The sequence below is a fragment of the Cupressus sempervirens genome, chromosome 5 (assembly GCF_028749045.1).
Source record: "Cupressus sempervirens isolate cs-2001-9-10 chromosome 5, ASM2874904v1, whole genome shotgun sequence".
NCBI lineage: Eukaryota > Viridiplantae > Streptophyta > Pinopsida > Cupressales > Cupressaceae > Cupressus > Cupressus sempervirens.
Window position 1 is genome coordinate 507,477,558 of NC_143122.1, and position 25,867 is coordinate 507,503,424.

At 37.5% G+C, this 25,867-nt stretch overlaps 1 protein-coding gene across 2 annotated transcripts in view; it reads right to left on the reverse strand.

Annotated features, from left to right (window-relative positions):
* Positions 1 to 25,867, reverse strand: part of LOC149556938 (uncharacterized) — a 264,534-nt gene that overhangs the window by 68,801 nt on the left and 169,866 nt on the right. For both annotated transcript variants that reach the window (XM_089831574.1, XM_089831573.1), the window contains exon 9: positions 25,355 to 25,480. In XM_089831574.1, the coding sequence (XP_089687700.1) occupies positions 25,355 to 25,480 (126 nt within the window). The remainder of the gene's footprint in view (positions 1 to 25,354; positions 25,481 to 25,867) is intronic.

Consider the following 25,867-nt stretch of genomic DNA (forward strand, 5'->3'; position numbering starts at 1 on the left):
AGAACTCTCTTAAACATTTCCTGAATTTCTCTGTTATCTTGGGGTCTGACAAGATTGGGTTCATAGAGTACATTATAAATGTGTATAAGGAGGCAAAATCATCTAAAAGGAAAACATTCACTCATTGGCACAATGTAGGCAGGTATGGAAGAGATACTAAATCAGATTATGAAGGTGGTTCTACTTGCAAACTCAATGATCAGCTTATAGAAACTCTGACAATGAGCAGGAATGAAATGGGAAGACAAGGTCTAACCTTCACTTGCAAATATTTTTCAGCACCTAACCACAAATGTATAGATAATTAGGTGGAGGAGCTTGAGGAACCTGCAGAGGATACAAGCTCTAACAGTTCTGATTTTTGTAGCAGAGTCAAGATTCTTTGCACTATCATTCAAATAAAAGCCATTCCACATGTGAAAGAAGCATGTATGAAAGTTCCTAGCAATAGCACTCAAGAGTTGGGTGTTAAAAATGATTTATGCACTGAAATTTCATGTCACGGCAAGTCTGAATATGGACATCAGACCTTAGAAAACAAGTTACAAAATTCAAATTGTGGCATGGAATTCCAAAATCATGAGTTGGATGCTCTCACACTAGAAGTGGAAGAGTGTGGAAAGATAGTCAAAACAGCAGCTTCCACCCTGCCAGTTGAGCTATCTTTTGAGGTACATAACAGCAATACCTTGGTTGTTGGTGCGTACACAATTGAATGCACACATGATGGTGCTTATCATGAGGTAAGTGATGTAGAAACAACGTCATATCATAGTGCGTTCTTTGAAGAGCTTGCGTTGGAATTATAAGCTTCAAGGTCCTTAACATTTGGTTGTGCAAATTATGGTTAATCAACGTGATTGCCACAGCCATAAAGCACTTTGATGCTGCTCGTCGGATGTTGGCTATGTTTGGTTGGGGTACTCCTTTGAGGGATGAGCATAATGATAAATGGCCTTTCCCTAGCAGAGTTGTATGCACTTTGAGAAGCCATCGGAATAATTAAATGTAACTAGTTATTATCATTGGTCGATATAGACTATCCAGTTATCTTCTCAAGTTGGATAGCACATGCCTTGAAGGGAAACGTGGAGGAGGTCAAGGAGCTCACGCATGAGCTTGAGGTGACTAGCGATTGTAGATACTCCAACTACAATAATTCTTCACAAAGATTTTGTGGTTGGGTTTGCAAAGAGGGTTACAAGAAACCCTAACCAATCAACTATTCAAGGTCAAAGACAAGAGCCATCTTTTGATTCCAGATTTGTTAGTCATGACCCATTGACTGAGGTTGGAGCCTTCTAGCATTTAACTATATAGTGAGAAATGCTTATCACTTTTCTTTTCATCTACACATGGAAGACTTGAAGATGCATCAGTGTGGATTGGCTATGGGATTATATCATCTTTTGTGGGATGGGTATTTACAATTTTCCATCGACAATATATGGGATCAATAGCTGCAAGTTGGTGGGGGACTTAAGTCAGCGCATCGTCGATAGTTTAGCAAAGAATGCAGATGGTGGTTGTAATAGAAACACCTTCAAGGGCTCTTATCTCCATACTACAGATGGATGTGAATATCAAATGCATTTCGACCTAGTTGGTGACAGTTAAAATTGTACTTTGGATGGGTCTTGTTGGTCAGCTTCACCACTTCTAGTATGGTACAGTTGGGATGAGTATTGAGCAGCAAAAATAAGGATGCTATTCTTGGAATGCTTCAATTCAAGTTTTGATATCCTAGTATATTTGGTTGGACACTCTTCAATGTGTCGTGGGATCCTTCATGTTTATTGGGGAGGTTCACTGGGGAGTATTACAATGTGTTCATGGTGTAGATTACCTGCAATTTCACTTTAGATCCTTACTGCACATGACTTGTTTCAAATACACAATTTTAGTACTAAGAGTTTGTATTGGTTCCCAAAACCGCAGTTTAGAATTCCAAGAGCCTGCCACTTCTCTGATAAGACTTCTCAATCAGTGATGGCCAACAAACGGGAATACTTCTCAATTCCCTTGCACTTCAGGCTCTGCTACACCTAGGCGGGTAGACCTTCTCCTCGAACTTGATCACTTAGTTCAGAGCTTTTCTAAAGTGAAATAAAGTTTTGGTGAGTTCTTCGGCTGGCAAAGTCCTTCAACTCAATCGAGTGTTTGAATTTAATGAATTGTATAAGGTTTTAATAATGGACCTGATGCTTGTATAAGGAATATATAAATTTTCTGACTTCAATAATAGAAAGACCAGTGCCTCTGCTCATTTGGGCAATAGAGTCAAGTTCTGTGCATTTTCATGTACAACTTTATAAAGTTCTTATGCACTTATATTGCCAATAATTAAATAATCAAGATGCGACAGATCAAATATTTATGCAATCCTAAATTAGTCCAGACTAAACTTTAACTCCTCTAGTAGGGAGACAAACTAGTCACAAATACGGAAACAATTTGATATTTCACAATATCTGTGATGATCGAATTTAAAATGCTAAATGACCATGTCCACTTATTTGGCATTTAAATTGTATACAAAATTCCAAATAATAATTACAAAGGATGATTCATCTGCAGTTTAAATCTCCATGTCATTTAAAAATAAACAAAAGACATTTTTATTTTATTATAAAAATAAAATAATTGAATTTGTATTACAAAGTCATATTATAGCCCTTATTCTTCCATACAATATTACAAAGTCATATTATAGCCCTTCTCCTCGAACTTGATCACTTCGTTCAGAGCTTTTCTAAACTAAATTTAAGCTTTGGTGAGTTCTTCAGCTGGCAAAGTCCTTGAACTCAATCAAAATGGATTGAGCGATGAGCGTTTGAATTGAATGAATTGTATAAGGTTTTAATGATGGATCTAATGATTATAGAAGGAATATATAGATTTTCTGACTTCAATAATAGAAAGACCAATGCCTCTGCTCATCTGAGCAATAGAGTCAAGTTCAGTGAATTTTCACATACCACTTTATAAAGTTCTTATGCACTTATACTCCCAACAATTAAATAATCAAGATGCAACGGATCAAATATTTATGCAATCTTAAATTAGTCCAGGCTGAACTATAACTCCTTTGGTAGGGAGACAAACTGGACACAAATACTGAAACAATTTGATATTTCACAATATCTGTGATGATCAAATTTAAAATGCTAAATGACCATGTCCACTTATCTAACATTTAAAGTGTACACAGAATTCCAAATAATAATTACAAAAGACGATTCATCTGCAGTTTAAACCTCCATGTCATTCAAAAATAAACAAAAGACTTTATTATTTTATTATAAAAATAAAATAATTGAATTTATATTACAAAGTCATATTATAGCTCTTATTCCTCCATACAAGTAGATATAAAATGCTTCCTCTTTAGAATATAGATGTTCGAGTGTTCAATATGTCTAGCTAACCTCTCTTATTTATATCTTTTATTTTTATAGGTGTGACTTTTCAAATGAAAAGTCATATTCCCTTTTACTTCCTCCTCAATTAATCATACCACTTCAGATATATCCTTTCTTAATCGTATATAGCATTACTTCATAAACAAAATAAACTAATGTAGTAAGATCATCTTCTAATATTCTTTCATCTTATTTTATTGTTTTAATAAAATAAATTTAACACCTGATGGTATGTAGACTTCAGAAATTAGATCCTGCCTTCACACAACTTCAAAAGTCATACTCCTTATATATTTATTGGGCTTCTCGGTAAATTGTTAATCACCAACCAAGTATTTATGTGTTCAAAATACATTACGGTGGAATTTACAAATGCCTATGCGGCTTTGCACTCTCTAGGTTTGTATATCCACAGGCACTGAAGAATCCTATACAATTATTCCTTCCTGTTGTTATTACCCATCGCACATCTCAATCATTATTGACTTCGTGGCTTCCTGTTATGCATTCAAAGCCAAGACGACATCCTTGAAATGATTTGAATGCATCCGGTCCATATACAATCTGTCAAGTATGACATCTGGTTTAAAGCCTGAGGCCTCACCTTTGAATTCATCCATATACACAAGGCATATAGACCAACGTCCATCTGGAGCAAATGATAGCCGTCAATCTATGCATCACTCTTGATTCTGAACTTCATCCATACCTGATGGTTAATTAGAGTCTCTTAGGTACATATCTTGCATTTTCATTAGTCCCATGATACTTCTCATGAATTTGGAAGTTGACTGGAATCTATATTCTGTATCGTTTCTTCAGACTATGCCATCAAAAATCTCCAGCTGTTCATTTTGTCTTTCGTCAGGCATTGGATGAATAATTCTCCAAAAGAATTCTGCTCACTTGAGATATGATATGTGTTTGCCATGATTACATCTTTCTAAAGGGAGCAATATATCTTGGGTTCCAAATGTTTAGACTTTCAATGTTTTTCCATAGTTGTGTAGAGAGCTGAATGTGTACTTCTGTCTCAGCTTAGGATAAGAAAATGCTAAACATTCTTGTTTCTGTTCATTTCATTTTCTAAGGTTCCAGATTATAATCTGCACTTACAGTATTGTTCAGAAATTATTTTTATGTCAATATGTGACTTGGGAAGGTTTTGAGAAGTCTTCAAGGCTCCAGAAACTGATAGTGCATATGTGTGAAGCCAAGGAACCCTTTAATTTCCTTGTGTTCTGATTCGTACAGTAGTAATAAAGGATGTAACATTCATGCTCAATTCTGATATGACTGTGAATGGAAATATTGATTTTCAACCCAATTATTTGTGCCTTGCTTTCTTTTATTTTCAGTTCCATATGTATATGGCCTATAAAGTGCATACCACTGTTATATTCCATCATATTTAAAAATGGAAACTCAAAAAATTAGAGTTCCATCAGTTTGGACAATTGGTTTTTTGTTCATCCTTGCAGAGTTTGGTTATGCTGGTCATACAGTAATTGTATTTCATTATAGGGCATGTCACAATCTTTCTTTGGACTTCTAGTTTACTACAGTTTCTTTGCAATTGTGATTGCTTGTGGACAAGCAATCTTAGGAAGGGTGGACTATAATGCCCCCATTTTGGGAGGCATTAGTTTTCAGAGGTTTAGCCCATTACTATGTCCTCATAGGCTAATAATGTTTATTAGAATTTGGACAGTTGGTTTGTTATTCATCTTTGCATATTTTTGGTCATGTTGGTGATGCAGCAGTTGTATTTCATTGTAAGGCGTTTCATAGTCTTCATTTGGACTTCTAGTGTAATGGAGTTTCTTTGCAGTCATGATTGCTTGGAAACAAGAAATATTAAAAAGGTTGGACTATATGAGAATTAGGTTTTAGTGGTTTAACCCATAAATGTGTCCTCATAGGCTAATAATGATTATTAGAGGTCCTTGTTTTGGACACATTTGGTATCTTAGTTGGCACTTGGTGTTGTTTTCATCTCCAAATCTTTGGCATATTTTGAGACATTGTTATTCAGGGTGTTTTGGCAAAATTTTAATATACTTACTAATTATAGTAAGTCACCCTGGTTAGCAGTGAATGCAGTGAGGTACCTCTTGCTGAAGTCAGAACTGATTTACAATGACTAATGATAGAATTATAATATCACAATTATTATTATACTTTAATTTTAATTACTTATTATGTGAAAATCATTAACTAACAAGGTTAAAATATATAGTCACTTAATTCATTTAAGTTCCCGACTTGTAAAGGAAGCCAGTTCATTCTGAGAAGATTAAAACAAATATGACTTTAATCCCACATTGCTAAAAGTAAGAGTGCCTATCGACTTACGGAGCTTTTTGATCACCCTCTACTATGCCAACTACTTACAAGTAAATTTTGTTGTGCCCTTAGCTTATTTTGCCTTGGTCTCATGCGCTAACCGGGATTTATTAGGGATAAAATTGAGTTTTTCCCTAGTTTTCAGCCTATCAGGGTTGTTTTGGTGGGGTCTCTTGATAATTACTATTTGTAGTAAGTTAAAAGGCTCAACATTCTTGGCATTAAGTGTTGGACTAGGAGCATCTTGCCAAGACCTTTCCAATGAGCAATTACTCTTGCCTGTCTGACTCCATCTAATCAGTAATTTTAACACTGAAAGATTTAAATTGCTTATAATACAGTGACTTAAACAATAAGTTTGTATTATTAATGTCACAATATTATTATATGAGCACTTTATTTTCTTGTGTGGGAAAAAGGATATTGTAAAAGGATAAAAAGAAATAGCTATGAAGCGACCAAGTTGGGGCTTAAAAGAGGAAAGATGAAATATCCCCAATGGATATTTACCTGATTTCTTTCTCAAATGTTTTTTGGAGCTAAAAGTCTGCTTAAGGAGGTTAATGCTACTTTCTTAGTGCTTATCCCTAAAGTTTCGAGGGCGGACTCTATGGATCTTTTTAGACCTATCAGCCTCTGCAATTCTTTCTACAAGATTATTTCTAAAGTCCAACTAATAGGATTATCAAGATTTTTTCTGTTATGGTTGCTAATCAACAGTCTGGTTTTGTTTCGAGGAGGTAAATCCTAGATTCTATCATGATTGTTCATGAAAATCATCCCATTCATTGAAAGAAGGTTGGAAAGCTTATCAATTAGGTGATTTCTACCTCCTCTTTGGTTGTTTTGATCAATGGTTCCCCTTCAGCCTTCTTCAAACCCTCGAGGGGGTTAAGACAAAGGGATCCCCTATCGCCCATTCTTTTTATCATTCTAGCAGAGTGCTTGGGAAGGATGATTTCAGCTAACAGAATTTCAGGGGCTTTAAAAGGAATCAAACCTTCTTCAGGTCCTCACCAACAATTCCAGGATGATACCATTTTTGGGGGGCAGCTTCGGTTATGGAAGCTAGGATGGTCAAAAATATTTTGAGCTCTTACACTAGGGGAATGGGGCAGCTTATCAATTGGAACAAGAGCTATGTATTTTTCATCAACACTTCAACTGTGAGACAGACGAAGATGGCTGACATTCTAGAATGTGGCAAAGGTTGCCTTCCCTCTACATATTTGGGTCTCCCTATGGGCCTCAAACCCCCTAATTTTGATTGGATCAGTCTTATTGATAGGTTTAACAAGAAACTGGCTGGCTGGAAGGGTATCACCCTAAGCCAAGCAAGCAAAATTCAGTTGGTTAAATCCACCCTTCAAAATCTCCCAACCTATGCGATTAGCCTAATTGAGATCCCAAGCAAGTTTGTTGACCTTATGAAGAGGATCCAAAGGAATTTTCTATGGTCTGGTTCGGAAGATCACAAGAGATTTCCTCTCATTGCTTGGGACAATGTGATGGAGCCCAAAAAATTTAGGTCTCCATTTCTGAAATAATGTTGAAAGCTTTATAGTATTGTCATACTTTATCAGGCTGATTCATTTCCCATAAAATTAGATGCATATCATAATAAAAGAAAGAATGTGCAAAGTACAACATCCACTAGAACTCACAGATGATATTCTTATGCACACTGTAATCAAGGTGGATATGACCTACTGGGAAGAACAAAAAATCAGATAAGGACAACTCCACAAGTTAACACTGCATTAGCTGCATGTCAAGATTTAAAGTTGGATGGACTCGTTATTGGAGGTATTAAATCAAACACTGATGTTGCTCAGTTAGCTGAAACATTCGTAGAATCTGGATGTTAAACAAAGGTGAATGCACAGCTAATCAGCAATATCTGTACTGATGCATTCTCCGCAGAGAAGTGTTACTATTTCATTCTGCTAATGTGCAGGAAAACTTCTCATGTTGCTTTGGAGTGTGTTCTGCAGTCACATCCTAACATGGTTATTCTCAGGGAGGTAGTGGCCACATCAGAAGTGACACTTTTTTATTTGACTACACAAGTTTGTGATGCTGTCCAGGCCAGGGCTGAGAAAGATATGTATCATGGAGTGATCCTTTTACCTGAAGGTCTTATAGAGAATATTCCTGAAATCTATGCCCTATTACAGGAAATCCATAATTTGCTCATGGCGTTCCTATTTAGAAAGTTCCAGCACATCTTTCACCATGGGCATCTTCTTTGTTTGAGTTTCTACCAGTTTTCGTCACGAAGCAGTTTCTCCTTCATCCTGAATTTGATGACACGGCACAGTTATCACAGATTGAGACTGAGAAGCTTATGGCTGAGACAATAATTTGCAGATTTAGAAGATCATGGAGTTCTGGAAGCACACACAGTGCCAAGGGGAAATATATGAAAAGATAACATGGAAATGTTGTGATGCCTTAAGCAAACCATGGAGATTGAAGGCAATCTATTAAAGCAACAATCCTTCAATCATGTCAACATAGAGATATTGTCGGGAGCAGCCTGGATAGCTATTAAACTCGATGCAACCAATTTTCAGTACAAGTGTTCAATAGAAGCAACTAGTTCATGGCTGCCTCTAATTGAAAACGAATAAGAATATATAAAAAAAAGGCAATCAGTAAAAGATAATAAAAGTCACTAAAAGACAACTACATAAACTATAATGGTCAATTATCTGTGGACGACAATCCATGTGCTTTGTTTTGCTGATGATTCTTAATTTCTTACAAAGAGCAGGAAACTTATGAAGAAGCATCATTCAACAAGGAACTCACGCATGATGACTGGGATGTGCCAAGCAAATCACATAGACAGTAGCATTGTGCACAATTTGCTCAGAAATAGAAATTAATTCCGCCTACAGGTTGAGAGTGTTATTGACGACAGCCAATGAGACTGGACAATAGAAATAAAAATGGCAGTATTCATAACTTGGATGTTTGTGTCCAACATGTACAGGTTCAAAACTCAGGCTTGTATACACAGACCTGTAGAATGGAAGCAAAACGAGTCCATACATCTGTGAAGTCTCTCATAGCCTGGAGAAAAAGGAATGCAAAATATAGATGTCCAGAGAGGAGTCTATGATGGTGCTAATTTATGCAAGAAAGTCTGCACGAGGATCATCCTAGCTGACAGTTATTTATCTTGGGGAAATTTGGCGGATATATGCACAGCAGATCAGATAGCCTGACAAATTCATCAAAGTTGCACAGAAATGATTTTCTCACATTTGCAAAATCATCCCTCCTTTAGGAATAGCCATGAGAAGCCTTTGTCTTCTTTTCAGATTGTGATCATTGGGTTTCTTTTAATGATTTCTCTTCTTTTTGCAGAAATAAAGGAGAATGCAGGGTCTTTTATTTTGGGATATCGAATGAGGAATATTTGGATGCATCATCACCTTTGAAGTTGTGTAGTGAGGAATTGTATGGAGAATAGCAGGGTTCGAATGGAAGTGTTGTTTTTGCAGTCTGCTACATGCCATTGTGCGGAAAGTTTTGCAAAAAAGTGCCCACAGGAGTGAGAGATATTATGTCAAATACAGTTAACCATGGAAGGAGCAACGATGATGTATCAGCCCGATAGGGTTCTCTGAAGTTGCAGTCATTTAAATGCGTGTGGAAACAGAAGAAACCAGTCCTCGCAAAAGCCCACCATAGACTCTCCTGAAGACGTGATCACACAATATCCAGGCAAAATAGGGGAGCGGTTGGAGTTTCTATGCATGAGAGATTAAGACTGGGCGATTGTCATCAAATTTAGATATTCAGTGAAAGATTCATCTATATGGGAAAAGAAAATGTTTGAGCCCAGGCCTCTATTTAAAAACATATTACGCAAAACTATATTAAACCTTGGTCATATTAAATCATTATTATCTTAAAGCATTGATTAGTTGCCTATGAAAGGTTGCGACGGTTAGAAAAGCAACTGATATCCTTTGGATATTTATAAATATAAGATGTAAAAGGAGACACAACACTCATATATATATATATATATATATATATATATATATATATATATATATATATATATATATATATATATATATATATATATATTATCTATCCTTTGCATGATGATATATTATATTATTTTATCGGTGGAGAAATGAGCAATTGAACAAAGCTTCTGTGTTTTGGATTATCGAGCAAATTTATATGGGAGTCCAAGATTGAAATTTGCAGTAGATGGATCGTCCTTGAGGAATGTCTGCGTATAATTTTTATTAGTGGCACAGTCTATAAGTTGTATTTATTTAATTTATTTGCATTAGAGTTTTAATTTTTTATTAAGTTGTGTCCTTTATAAATGTTTTTTTTTTTAAAATTTTCTTTCAATATTTTAATATTCATGATAAGTGGATTGGGTCATTATTGCATTTTAAATTAGATAAACATAAAATTGTTTTCATATTTATGTCTAATTTGTCTCTGCAAGAGTTAAAGTGCATTTTAGACTAGTTTAAATTGCATTTATATAATTGATCTGTCGCATCTGAAATATTAAAATTATTTATAGTTAAGATATATTGAACTTTATAAAGTTGTACATTTCAACTAATAATATTGACTTTGATTGCCCATTTATTTAAGCACTGGTCTTTTACTCCTGATTCATAATCCATATGCTGGCAACTATTTCAGTTCTTTCCTTCAAGGAATTAATATATTCATTTGTTGCATTAATTTATAATTATTTTTAATTATTACATTTATACAATCATTTATTTACAAATCGCAAAGTTTGAAGTTTTCAATAATTCTTGCCATTTTAAAAGCTTTCATCGCATTCGCGTTCTAATTGATCTGTTTTAAGTGTCTTGGATCTAAGTGTTTTGTCCAGGATCAGGTACACCCGCCTCAGTTTTGCAGAGCCGGAAGCGTAGGGGATTTAGATCACATTGATCGATCCTGTCAAGTTGGCCTTAACCGGTGGATATCCCAACATCAAGCAGGCAAGGCTCATAGGATTTCAACCTGCTGTTTGGGAACCAACACAACGTATGCCTCCCAAAACACTATCGTGGTTTGGGTATCAAAAAACTGAGGCATTTCAATAAAGCTCTTCAAGCTAAAAAGATTTGGAGAATCTTTTCTAGCAAAGGGGATTGGAGAGATATCATGGAGGTCAAATATATTTGGAGACCTTCCATTCGATACCTGTTCAATGAAGATATCATTCCCAATGGCTCAAATATTTGGAATGGCATGCTCAGAGCTAAAGATATTGCCAAAAGAAATGCGAAGTGGAGAGTGGGAAATGGCAATGACATTCTTTTCTAGCATGACAATTGGTTGTTCCAGGGACCTCTCCTCAATTTTCTTACTTTTGACAAATGGGCTAATACTTGCATTCAGAGATTTGGGATTAAAGTCAGTGACTACAGATTAGGTCAAGAGTGGAGAGAACTTTCTTCTATCTTTGAGGATATTAAACCTCTATTGATTATTCTCCACTCTGTGATTTTGAGCAATGATCAGGACAAGCTAGTGTGGGAGAAAACTTCTAGTGGCATTTACTCGATGGCTTCTAGGTACCAAGCTCTTATGAAACAAGATTCCAAACCAGTATGGGCGAATGCCTGGCACCCTGGCCTTATTACTAAAATCAACATCTTCTTTTGGTTGTTCCTCCAGAATAGGGTTCTAGCTATTGACAATCTCCATAAAAGGGGACTCTATATTCCTAACAGATGCGTTGTATGCAAAAACCAGGCAGAGTCAGTGTATCACTTGTTTATTCATTGCACTTTTACAAGATAGGTGTGATCTAGTTTTAGTCAAGGTTTTGGATTGGACTGGTGTGCCCCAGCCTCGACTACAGACTTCTTTAGGCAATGGGACAATTCCTGGAAGGGGTCTGGTCTTTATTCCATCAACAAATGGGCTCTTCTCCACTTTGGTTGGGGAATATGGAAAAAGTGCAATAATCGTATCTTCAGGGATGTCATTTGTTGTTGGTAAAGAAACAGCTGATGGGTAGATTAGCATGTAGTCAGTAATTGTTATGTAGCCAACGAGCCCCTTAGAGAAGATTCTTCGGAATGGTATATCATTTTTGTAATCATCATTGGAAGCACTATGTAATCTCTTTGGCATATATGCGAATAATAAACGGAGTATTGTTGCATTACATGTTCTTGTCTATTGTCTGTATGCATTAAACTATTTACCCCATATGGTAAACATTTGGCGCTGTTGCCCCATGGAACTGGAACGAAGGCAGCGAAATGAAGACTAATGCCGAATCAGCTTAACAAAAATAAGAATAAGCGAAAGGAAAAAGATGAAGTATGCACCGCACAAGAAATTTTAATTTTGGCACAATAGGCCGAGCGCAGATGAAGGTTTCAACAGACATCGAAGCACCAAGAAATTGTTGGAAGAGACTCGACAGCGGTTGAACTTGGTGGAAGAAACAAGGGAGGAATTTCTTAACCTGTATACACTGAGGGAAGAGAATCCAGATGGAAGGGAATTAACTCGCATGGCTCGGAGTGCCGAGGGAGCACGAGCGTGGAGTGAACTCTTCGTCCACGATACACTTCCGGAATAGATAACTTCGCTTGAGGAAAACCCATTTTCACCAAGTAACGCAGCTGTTGGAAATAAGACAACTGTTTGAAATAGCACGGGTGCGCAGAACAGCATGGGTGTGCAGAACAGTGCGGGTACACAACAAGTACCTCCAACCCAAATAGGAATGGCTAGACCAAAGGAAAAATTGCCAAAGTTTGATGGTGATGGAGCGGTCGATCCAATCAAACACTATAAGACATGCGAAACAATTTAGACGACGAATGGCATAACCGAAACAGATGAACGGATCCAACAATTTCTAGCAACCCTACGAGGTGTGGCAATTGATTGGTTTTCAAATGCCGACCCTCAGAAACTAACTACATGGGCGGGAGTTAAAAAGGAGTTTATCACCGAGTTTCAATTTCTACAAGATAACAATGAGATAGTAGCAGAAATCTACACCACAAAGCAGGGGAAAAATGAGACAGTGTGTGTATATGCCAAGAAACTAAAAGAATTAATAAATAAAATGGAAAGTAAGCCGACAGATGGGCTAAAAAAGAGATGGTTCATTGAAGGACTACGCATGGAGTTAAGGAAGAAAATGAAGATTGTGCCGCCATCATCATACACCGAAACATACAATCGGGCAATGGACTTAGAGAGTGAACAAAAAACGAAAAAGAAGAAGAAAAGTAGCACATCCAACTCAGATGACTCGTCTTTGGAGGAAGATACCAATGGTGACGAAAAGGACAGTAAGAAGGTTCGAGCTCTCAAAAAATATATGATCAAAATGATGAAGGAATTTAAGAATATACAGAAAGAGACAAAGGGAAACGAGCTATGATGCACAGAATACAAGACAGAAGGTCACACAAAGGGGTCTTGTCCGAAAAACCAATTTTGTGATATCTATCAAATTATAGGACATTCCACAAAAGAATGCCCCTTCAATATGAAAACAAGAGGGCATCTGTAATATCCCCTTCTCTCTAATGCCTTACAATATTGGTATAATGAACTTGACTTAGCTTACTTTTTATTTGTAATCTCACACTTGGATTCGGTAGTAGAGATTATACTTGATATGTGTTACCATTTTGGTTCAGTCGACAATATATTGTGGAACTTTACAAAGAAAATTTATGTATTTGTTATAGTTCAATGGTTATATGTATGGTGCATCTTATTTCCCACATACATCTATATGTATATCATCGTATTAATGCTCAAATAAATGCTCAAATCAACATTATTCCTTGAACTAATAATGTATTATATCATATAATATATTATATTATATTTGATGATCTTATTATATGTTATATTATTTTCTTTCATCGTTCTATAAATAAATAATAAATTACATTTTAGTTTATTATTATTTTTATTATGCTATTATAATATTAATACTTTATCACATATGATCATATTAATATATGACCATGTATTTACTTATAGCTGTCTATATAATATTTGATTAAATCTATTCAATCTTGAGCATTTTTTATATTATAGCTTATTATATCTCAATAATTACTAATTTAATATATTTTAATTAATTATTAATTTATTCTACTTTTCCATTATATTTATAATATATAATAATAAACTATATCACAATTTATTATTATTATTTATTTATTCATTTAAATCTTATAAATATAAGGACATGACAGCATCAACAAGTGCTCCTGACACAGGAGGCTTCCACGTTAGGAGGGAGTGAAAACACAAGCAATGATGGTACCACTTTGGGTGGGTAAAAAAATAATAGAAGAGGGCAAAACAACAATACCATCAATAATAATGAGAGCCACACCCGAATTCAATATGATGCAAATGGCCCCCTGATGGTTCAATGCCGAGCATGCAATTTGTGGGGCCACTTTGCACAGAACTGTACATCAACAAACGCACCAAAGTTATTATGCCGATGGTGTGGTCCTAGAGATCATGAAGATGCCATGTGCTTGAAATCAGGAGTGAATTTGATCAGCATTAGCGCGGACAAAGAAGTCTTAGCAATCACCCGTAAACAAGCAAAACTGTACCCCAACCCAACGGAAGAAAAGAAGAGATTAGAAGAAGCACGGGCGAAAATTGAGAAAGCAACACAAGCAGAGAAATCACAATATAAGGACACTACCTGTACCTCAACAAGGAACTACGCAAAAAAAAACATCATACAACAGATATTAAAAACTGAAATATCAGTCAAGTTAAATGATCTGATCCTCACAAGGCCTCAACTACAGACAGAACTCATGAACATAGCCCCGACTGCTAAACTACCAGAAGAAAATGGAAGGGAAAAAGAAAGCAGAGCAAGTGCAGCGGACAAAATACTGCTAGCCCTCACATCCTGATGACATCCGGCAATCATAGAGATGGGTATATTGGGAATGGTCCTTTCAGACACAACTGTGGACGGAAGTTCAAGGGTAAATGTCCTACCAAAAGATACCTGGAAGAAGTTAGGACAACCGACGTTGTGGCCACCTACATTCCAATTGCTCACGGCAGACCAGCACGGGATCAAACCGTTGGGAATCCTGATGGCATAACTAGTGACTATTGGAACACAGCTGTTCCTACTCAATTTCATCATCATCCCGCTAAAGAGGAGAGGATATGACGCCATTTTTGGCTCGAAGATGGCTCGTACAAGCAAAGGTTAAGCATGACTGGAAGAAGAATACCCTATCAATGGACCACACAAGTAGAAGATTCATAATTGACTTGCACACACAAATGGTAGGCGAGGAGGCAGCATTGTCGGATTCCGAAGAAGAAGGTTTAAGGGATGACGAGGGGAAGAAGAGAATGGAACCTGATGAAGAGGGAGTATTGCTCGACTGGAATGAGGGTCAAATGAGGACGACCTAGATTCGGTGAACGAACTATTTTACTGGCAGATGAGGATTACGAACTCTTCCCAAGCTACAACATTTTGGGCGTTGAAGAAGAAAAAGGAAGAAACGAGTTCCCGGAGGAATATAGTGAACTACAGGAAGGAGAAGGGCAGGTGGATGAAACACGAGCCCATACGTTTAGCGAAGATAAGCTGATAAAATATGAAGAGGCCACAGTACAAGCCATGAACCTCAGAGATGATATTGAACCAAAAATCATATTGGTGGGAGAAGCGAGAGCTTTGACCCCTGCGGAAAAGAGAAGAATACACCGTACGGCTAGAAATTTGCAAGAAGAGACCTGGAGGTGCACCATACAGCAAGCACATGACAAGGGAAAAATATAGTTCAAATTGGAGGCTCCATACGGACAACAAGCTACCACCGTACGACCTTCTGGAAGTAGGCAAGGAAGTACTGTATGGCCTAGACAAAGCAACCGTACGTATTCAGAAAAGGACCGTATGAACCAACTAGGGTACCGTATGATACTGTATGGATAGGAGTACAACATCACCGTACGATACATGAACAAAACCATACGGCCACAGAGGCAGATACACATTGCCAGATACACCGTATGGTCAAACAAGGTAACCGTACAAACGACCAAAAGAAGCTACCATATGGACTGAAGGCACCGTACGGACAAGGAGCCGGCACCGTACGGCCATGTAAATGCCTACCGTACGGACATGAGAAGTACCATACAGCCAAAGAGGTGTACCATACGGCAATATGACAAACAAATGAAGGGGAAGCCATGTCTAAGCATTACACCATACGATAGTTGTACGAGTATGGCTTTAGGAAAGCAGAAAGGAGGGTATGCCATACAACCATCCAGTGCAGGGTATGTCGTACAAACTTGACGCATAGGGGAATAAATCAGGACACATCGTACGGCCATGGCTGGGAAAGTTGCAGAAAAGGTAAGAGCACCATACGGCTGTACCACCAGATTGCTTGGAGGTTCGGTGATTGTACGGTGAAGGAGAAAGACCGTACAACTTACTTGTACAGACACCGATAGCAGGAGAACCACACCATACAGTAGCAACAGTCGGAGTGGGGAGGTCGTACGATAGCAAGAAGACAATATAGCTATGGCAGAAGCAATCCATTGTGTAGCTGTACATTGGTAGCGAGGTTGTAACATAACAGAGAGAGACTACCGTACAGACATAGAAGAAGGGTAACAGGAGGTTTTCTATAATAAAAAACGACAGATTGAAATAGTTCAGAATGAGTAACGCATGATGCCAAAGGTAAGGGAAAGATAGAAACATGTAGTAAAACATAAGCAGTTGCCAGAAAGGGTGTGGAATTGGAAGAAAATGACAAAAATGGTGTGTTCCATGGACTTTTCTACCCTAGGACCCTGCGGGGGAACTGCCCCTCGACCCCGCTAAGGGCAATGCCCCCTAGACCCCCAGTCGGTGCAGTTATCAATCGTGGGAAGTGTGACCAGTTGATGAGACCTAGAGCTGCTGCAGGCATAGAGTCTCTGTGTACCAGAGGTGGAGAGAACAACAGAGCAAGCCTTTTGAGAGGGGTGATATGCTTTGAGGCACTTAGAGAAGGTGTTGGATGTGAAGCTATCTTGGTGGATGCATAGAGAGCTCGGGAGGAGTTGATCATCTAGTTGAAGGCAGTATAGCAACATTTGGCTCAGTATACCTAGGAGTTGGAAGCAAAGAAAGTGGCACAGGTGGCTATCAAAGTCAACTTGACTAAGGAGACAGTGTGTTTTGGAGATCAATTTTGTGCAGGCACGAGATGAATGTTAAAGTGGTGTGATGGAAACATATCTATCTTGTTATAGTTAGTCAGTTAACATATCCTGTTTTGTGGATCTGTCTCGGATATTTTGTAATTGTCGTCCAGAGATGACTTTTCTTTTTGGGGGGGATGATGTTGGTAAAGTTATAAAACAATTGAAGGATAGATTAGCATGTAGTCGGTAATTGTTATGTAGCCGACGGGCCCCTTCGGCAATGTTCTTTGGAATGGTACATGTACAACTTTGGATCATTGTTGTAATCATCATTGGAAGCACTATGTAATCTTTTCAACACATGTGCAAATAATAAATGGAGTATTGCTACATTACATGTTCTTGTCTATTGCCTGTATGCATTAAACTATTTACCCCATATGGTAAACATCATTCTTCTTGCCAAGATTGTATTAGGTAAAATTCTTAAAGCCCTTATGGAAAATTATCATTTTTGCAAAGGCTCTAACCCGTTTGCAAGAGACAACAGAAGAAGTAATGACTCACTAGGAAGAAGAAAAGATGGTCAATGGTTGTTGCCCCCTAAAGGGTGGCACAAAGAAAATTTCAATGGGGCGGCAAAAGTTAATTCAGGAAAAGCTGGAAGTGGTGGGGTGATTAGATATTGCTTACGTTATGGCATGGCAGCTATCACCTTCCCTCTGGGGCACCAACCGAACCACTTTGTTGAGGCTTGCGTTGTCCTTCACACAACAAAGCTTGCAAAAGAAAGTAGTGTTAGATGCCTCTGGCTTGAGGGGGATTCTAATAAGATCATCAAGAGCCTCAAAGGCTTAGTTACCGATTCAGGATACGAATATGATTCTGGCACGTGAATTGGATCTGTGGATTCGTGATTTTTTTCCCCCAATTAGGATTCGTGGACGATTCATGAAAACATATATATATATATATATATATATATATATATGTTACTGATCTTGCCCAAGCCCCAACTAGGAACAACGGTTTATATATGTGTGTGTGTGTGTGTGTGTGTGTGTGTATTTCTCTCAATATTTAGTATATATAATGCATAAAAGGGTCATTTTAGCACTAGAAAGCAAAAAATATATATTTAAAAAAGTCATATTAAATAACTTAAACTCACTTAAACTTGTCGATCCTTGAGGATTCACGCTAGATCCTTGAGGATTCGTGCCTAGATTCGTGCAGATCCGAGCAAAATCCTTGTCACAAATCCGGATGAATCCACTGTGTAAAACAAGGATCCTGCCCGGATCTGCATGAATCTAGGCACGAATCCAAATCCGGATTGGACCCGAATCCGGATCCGGCCTCTAGGGCACAAATCCGGTAACTAAGCTCAAAGGTGAACATTCTCCTTCCTGGTGTATGGAGAATATGGTGGAAGAAACGAAACAAATCCAGCTGACATTTGAGAGGATCTACATGTCGGATGAATATAGAGAGACAAATTTGGTAGTTGACTAGATGACTAACGAGGCAGTCAAACGGAACACATCAACTAGGTGGATTAATGGTGACAGGCTTCCGACGGCAATAAAATGCATGATTGAGAAAGAAAGAATCCTGGGAAGGCCAACAAGCATAAAGAGTAATGACGAAAGGTAATGTTATCAGTTCCACATATCAATTAATGAAAGCTAAGCAATGGTCAAACACGAGGAAACTTAATTTGTTGGCTTATTAGCACACATTCTGGGTCTTTAGTATTCACAATTGCTCTTATATTTCCAAGGGCAAAAGAAAGCTTAGTTTTGGTGAGCAATATCAAAGGTCTGTTCTTTTCATCCTGAGCTTGCAGACAACCATCCCTATTCTCAACAACACTATGGTGAGAGAAAGGCATCGCAGAGAGCCGGAGGATAATCGACAAAATGGAAAAGGAGGTCGAAGGTCTGGAAGAAGCTGAAGGAAGTTGGCATTTCAAATTACATTGAGAAATTGCATGGTTGGAACCTAGCGGTGACTAAACTTATGGTCACGTCTTGGAGAGAAGGGAAAGTTAAAATTGATGGAATTCATTTCCTAGTTAGTAAGTGTTATTGCAGAGGTCATTGATTCCCCTTTTGAGGGCATCCAATTCTTTAGCAATAAGAAGGTTCCCCTCAATGTTCTCAAAGATTTTGCCAAGAATGCTAAGGAGATGAAGGATTTGGCGAAGATGGGAGCGTACTATGAACTAGCTTCAATAAAAAAACTCTGGAGGTTCATTCTTAGGGCGATCATCTCTTACATTATGCTGGACACAAGGTATGATAGTCCATACCCATCACTTTGTCCTCCTTAACCACTTCAGGTATGGCACTAAGATCTCCAAACCCTACTACCTCTTCCTCTTTGTTAATAAGAATATCATGGGATATAAAAAGAAATCTTATCCAACCCTGTTTTCATAAGGGCTTGCTATTATTGATTTATAAGGCTCAAACTTGTGGCAGATCCATAGCCCAAAAAGTGGAGTCCTCGAAGGACACAGGAAGCTCCTATCTCCCATCTAACACTAAGGATAGTGCTCGGCTTCAATCAAATGATGAAAAGGAGGTAGCCAAGATTATAAAGAATTTGGGAAAAAACAAGTAGAGTGAACCCAAAAAGAATATCAAGGCTAGGAAAGGCTCGATGGGTAAAATTATTAAGTCTGAGGTTAATTTTGCAGAGGACTATAACGAGGAGGATGAGGGTATGGACATGGAGGAGAATAATGTGAAAAAGCAAGGAACTAGCAAGGTCCCAATTCGTAGGAAGGTGGAAAGCCCATTAAAGATGAAATACGACAATGAAATGGACGCAGATCAAGATTCTGGTAAGGGACATAATACACCCCACCATGCCCAGGATGAGAGAAAAGAGGATTATGGCACGGAAAAAACCACCTATACTTTCGGCTCAAAGGGCAAGGAAACGATCTGGAGAAATTTTGAAACTCGGACTGCGAAAATGGGCATTGTCATAGAAACTATCTAGCCCAAGGTCTTAGAGGGCAACAATGGCTGAATTTAGCTGGAGGAACTCATCAATCCAGCCATGGTGATTCAATGCAGGGAAGTGGAGATGAATCTCTTAAATAATGCTTGGAACAACATGGTGGACAACTTTCGGTATATCAAGTGGATTTTTCATGAGACTAAGGAGATAAAGAACAAGTTGTAGGGTTTGGAAACGAAGGGGAAGACGGGAAGGACATAATCAGCGACCTAGATAACAAGTTAACAAAGGTGGCAAAAAGAATAGAAAGAATGGAGAGCTCTCTCCATAGCACTACTAACCAGAGCTTCAATATTATCAAAGCCTTAAATGATAATATCAAATAGCTGCATACAATGACGGAGGTTAGCGCAAGGGTAAAAGATGACACGAGAAATGAGGACAAGGAAACAAAAGATGATGTCAACCCCCGAGATGAGTGCCTAAGCAATAGAACAAGATTGAACAAGAAGTAGAGGGACACAAGAGACTCTCATCATGACATTCAATTGATTAGTGAAGTGGTGGAGACAATGGAAATGTTGGAGCTCAAGGCTGCTGAGCTGGTCAGAAATACGGTGCCTTGATTGGTTCCCCTAGCTATTCTAATTTTCTTTTGGTTTTTGGTTTGCTAGGCTTGCCTGCTCTTTCAGAGGCAGTGTTTTATTTTGGCACGTTCTCCTGGCCTTCTATGGCTTGTTGTTTCTTTGTTGTTTAGCTTCATGCTCCGGACTTAAGGTCGATTTCTTTTGTTGACTGTTGGGTTTCAGGCCCCTGTTAAAACCTATTTTACTTCATCAAAAACATTTAGATCATAAACATATGAATTTGCATTATAAATAAACTAGTAATATAAACCATAGGAAATATCCCCAATAGATATTTATCTAGTTTCTTCTTGAATATAATACTCAGAGCTCAAACATATGAAATTTCATTACAAACCAGCAGTTAAAAAATGGTAAATTCTCATCAAATTCTTTAAAACATGTTATTGCATTATACAACAACAATACAATAACCAACATTCAAAGTCCAATCTTCAACACAGTTTTACAGTCAAATTGGAACACTAAGAAAAGAACCTGTAAGTAGACACGAGACACATAATGCGACATCCTTGTGGACAATGGGTTTGCATCCACTATCTACCGGCATGAGGGGCTACGTCCTCACACTAGCTGAAAGCTGAAGCATTCTGAAAAACTCTCACAAGAGAGAAACTGAAATCTGAATCATAAATCAAGCATGTCAAAAATGAATGAGTCTATGAATAAGAATTGTTGTCAATCTAGAGAATCCCCAAGTACATAGGTGCTATGAATAAGAATGAAGTTGAAAAACCACTCCCTGTGATTGAAACATAACTCTCAATAACACTCCACCAAGTTCTATTCAATGGCTAATGTATGTAATCTAACCAACTCCTATATGGATTAAAATCGAGATCCATATTTGGGCTGATCAAAGCACAAGCGAACGAAGTCAATTCACCATACCAATCCTGTGACCAAGATTCCCCGCTAGGAACTATAACTGGATCCAAAATTCTCAAGTCTGGATCATCCTTTTCATGACAATCAAAAGGAGTGCTCTCGTTTACCTCAAAAAGGGAATTATTGAAGTCCAATCAGCATCTACTTCAAACATGGGGTTGTCTATAAGCTGAATGTGATCTATTTGGTACTTGGTCTTTTGAGATAGCTGTCCAAGTCATAAATCTATTGAATGTTTTCAAGTTCCTCAATTACTTCTTGGAAAAACCCCAGCCTCTCTTTGCCCTCATGTTCCTGAAAATGATTCATGATCTTGATCTGATTTTCTACTTTCTAAAGAGAAAACTAAAAATCATTGAATGCCTCACGAGCATACTTAAGCTCCCTATTGAGCACTCCTTAATCTCATTCGTTTCTTTATTCAACTGATCGATAAATATGCTAGCCAGCTTAAGAGTATAATCCCTGTCAAAAAGCAAACATAAGTAATCCGATTTCATAGATTCATGAGTTGTTTTGACCACCTGCAAATCAGCAACAGGCCAATCTCCTTCCACTTCCTTTTGAGCCTTCCTATAGAGATCTTCAACCATCTTGTGAGTGATGTCATAACGTACCAATGATGCCACAACTATGCCTTCACTAACCTTCAACTGGTTTGTTAAGGTATGCATTTCATTATTGTCATGTTGAAGCAGTTCATTGTCTTGTAGTGTCATCTTGGATTGTTCCTCTAAATTCATGTCATGGGTATCATAAATATATGGTTCATCACACCTTTTAAAATCATAGGCCTTCTTTCCCCGTTCTCTTGATTTGTATGCAAAGGCCAAAGTGTTGCCATGTTATCATTTGTATATAAAGGCTCACCATACAAGAACCCCAACTTGTTATTACCTCGTGCAACCGACCTCATCAACCTGCTTGTTAACGCTAACCTCCAAATCACCAACGTAGAAACTTGCACTCTTTGTAACATCTCCTACATGATCATGGGAAGGTTGCAAATCAATGGTAGTTGACTGCTCTTCTTTTTTAAGACCCTCTATTAGATGATTTTGGTCAGCTAGTAATTCTTCATACACATTTTTGCACCCACTTTTGCAAGGAGATCTTGAACCAACTCCAAATAAATCATTTTTGCCATATTAGTCTTATTTTGCTGCTTTGGATGAGAATCCATGCAATCACTGAACAAAATTCATTCTGAACTCAAGTAGGAATTTTTTATACTCTCTATAAATGTAAAGTATTTCTGCTCTTATATCAGATTCAAAATTCTGGACTAACTGCTCTTGTAGCTTGATAGTGCCTTTCCTGATTTTATCCAAACCCTATATTTTTCCCATAGGTAGACTACTTGCTTGTGCAAGTGAATGTTCAAAAGTGCTCACCTGTGACACCAGATGTAATCACTGAAATTATGCGTTGCTCAAAAGATCTTTATTCCCTACATGAGAGCCTCTGCAATATCTCTGCTAATCTTTTTACCAAGATCTTGTTGTTTCCCCTAGATGTATTTTGACTCAGCTTTAAACACCATCGTACACTTCTCTCTAGTTTGCAAATCAAACTTTAATATTGCTGGCACTGGACTTAAATCCAAATCAATGTCACTGCTACTCAATCCAATTCCTGATGACTCCAACCGTCTCCTGTCGTGAATAGCTTGCTAGCCGTTCAAGGTAAGACAATCTTAAGTTTGAAGAGTTCAAATCTTCCTTACTAAATGTACACGTCCAAGATTCTTCCTTGCACTCACAACTGTCCACCTATTCCGAGAGAGATATGGTTATTGATTTGAATGAATAATATCAGACTGGTGCAATCTGGAATCAACTTCAGAAATATATTTCTTTGCACTTAATAACTCTTGCCCAGATTCATCCCCAACAATGGCCGGTGGATTTTCATACTGATGCCAACTGTTGCTAATCAACTCTAGAGTCACTATTACTTGCTTCCTCGATTAGCAAATAAATTGTTTGAATATGTGCACAGTTCTGAGGATGACCTCCAAAATTTAATATGATGCAATCTCCAAACCGCAGGTGTGATATGTGCCTTTTTTCCAATTAGAAGAATTCTTTAACCAAGGAACCGAAACCTCGAAACAGTTTCTTTGAGAGTTATTCATCCCTGACTTTATAATTCCCCAAGTGTTGGTTCCGACTTTGGACAATATTCATAGCACCTCATTTATGTTTCTCCTTCCGCCCGAATATTCCAAGACTAGTCGGGTTACGGTGCAATTTCAACACTACAATAAAAGAAGAAAACTTAGAGTACTTTCAGCGTGCTTGGATTGATTTTGAATTTCAGTTTTCACTAGGACAAACTTGGGAAGCTTTTTCATTTTCAGATACTTGAGGATGGTAATCTTCAGGCTTCTAGGTGGATTGGATGGGAATTTCATCTCAGTGGTGGATCCATGATGGAGGTCACAGTTGTATTTGAGGTTCATTCCTGGTTATTCAATCTGACTGCTATCTCTGTTTTTATGATTGGATTGTCATTGTATTGTTGAATTTTATAATGCAATAACATTTCTGAGTATATTTTATTGGGCATTATTTTGCTATTTTGCTAGCTAAATCGGAAAAGCTGTGTATGAAATTATCTATTTAATTTCTGGATATATATCTGTGAAGAATTTGGCAAAAATAACCAATTGGGGATATTACATGAAACCCATATCTTCATTAAGAATGGATTCATTTACGAGTTCACCATTGGACTTCAATGCATAAATCTGCATAAATAAAAAGAGTTTTGGAATCAAAGTGGCAGTTCAGATTTAGGAGCCAGCTGAAGCACATACTCAGAGTTATTAGTGGCCACGCAGGAGTCAATTCATCAAGTGTTTGAACTCCATATGCATTTGACTGAACTGCTGATTACATGGAACACTGAGCATTTAGTGGCCATCAATTCACTGGCAAAGCATTCCCATATCATCCCTGTGTTATCTCAGAATTCACTAGGGCAGTGTTGAAGTGTAGTGGAACACCATACTTGTTTGGACGACAGCCAGGGAGATTTCCTGAGTACTGGATGCTGTTGGAAATGCCCAGAATTTTCTGAACCAGCAGGGTTGTATTATGCAGTGACTTTCAGATTTCCATTGCCATCAGCTTAATGAGACTGCTATGGGAGATCATCGATGCCCGTGCATCTTTATGGTAGGGTGAACTTGCAAATATCCATTCTGATTACAATGCTGAGTGCCAGCTTGCCAAAAATCTCAGACAGTTATCAGTAAGTTTCCAATTTAAATACCATACTGAATTCATCTGTGCATGCAAAGTGTTTGTTAAAATGCTACTGAGGACTCAACAAGGACTGCTAAGATTATATACCAACCATTTAATAGAGTTTATTTCTATAGTGTGTTTGCATTGTAATATAAGCAAGAGTCAGCTTGTGTGAGACTTATGACTGTTCTGTAGCAGTAAGCTGTTTGATTCCCAATTTTTGACAGTCATATCTCAAAGTTAAAGATGTTTGCAAAGTATTCGATAAAATGCCACTGAGTAATGCAGGAAATTCTAGAATGATACGAGCATGTACAGGTTTGGCAAGTGCTTGATTAAATGCAAAATGTACACGTGCACATCATATGAAAACCTTGCTTCCAACATTGAAACATCATATAAGAACATAACACACCAGCTGTTTCACATCATTCCTGGGCAAGTAGAAGAGAAAGGGCAGACCCTTGCGGAAATCAAAATTTAGGATAATATCCTATTGAAGATATTAAATTTGACAAGCCAAAAAAGTTTATGGTCTCATAATACTCAAATTAAAATCTAGTTTAATAAATAAAATGTTAGACCAATGCACTATTTCCATCAAATCAAATTTTCTAACCTGCAATTTATCAGAATAACCTATTCCATAGTTTTGTGATCGCAGATTTGCTGCTGAATGAACAAAGTTGACATGAAATTTTCCCTCATCATCCTTGTCAAAGTTTAATGGTGAAAGACGATAGCCCTGTACAATGATAATTCATATTTAGTAGTATGTAGATCTACATATTGACACAAAAAAAATTATATAGGAAATCTATTTACTAACTATTCGATTATGATTCAACATGCAATAACAGAAAAAAAATCCATCTTTAATGAAATGCTATCAATGACACCCAGAGAAAATATGAGAATATAGAAGAATATTCTATAGAGTAGAAAAATAATGAAGTATATGACAAACGAACATACACAGTGTAAGAGCAATCTTGCATCAACCAATAACATTTCCATTCATGTTTGTTTTGTTTTGGAGGATTCTACAACTATCAAAGTCATCTAATTTTATCCTGAAATGATAATTTAGACAAATCTTGGCATCAAATAAAAATATTTTCCTGGAAGTGTC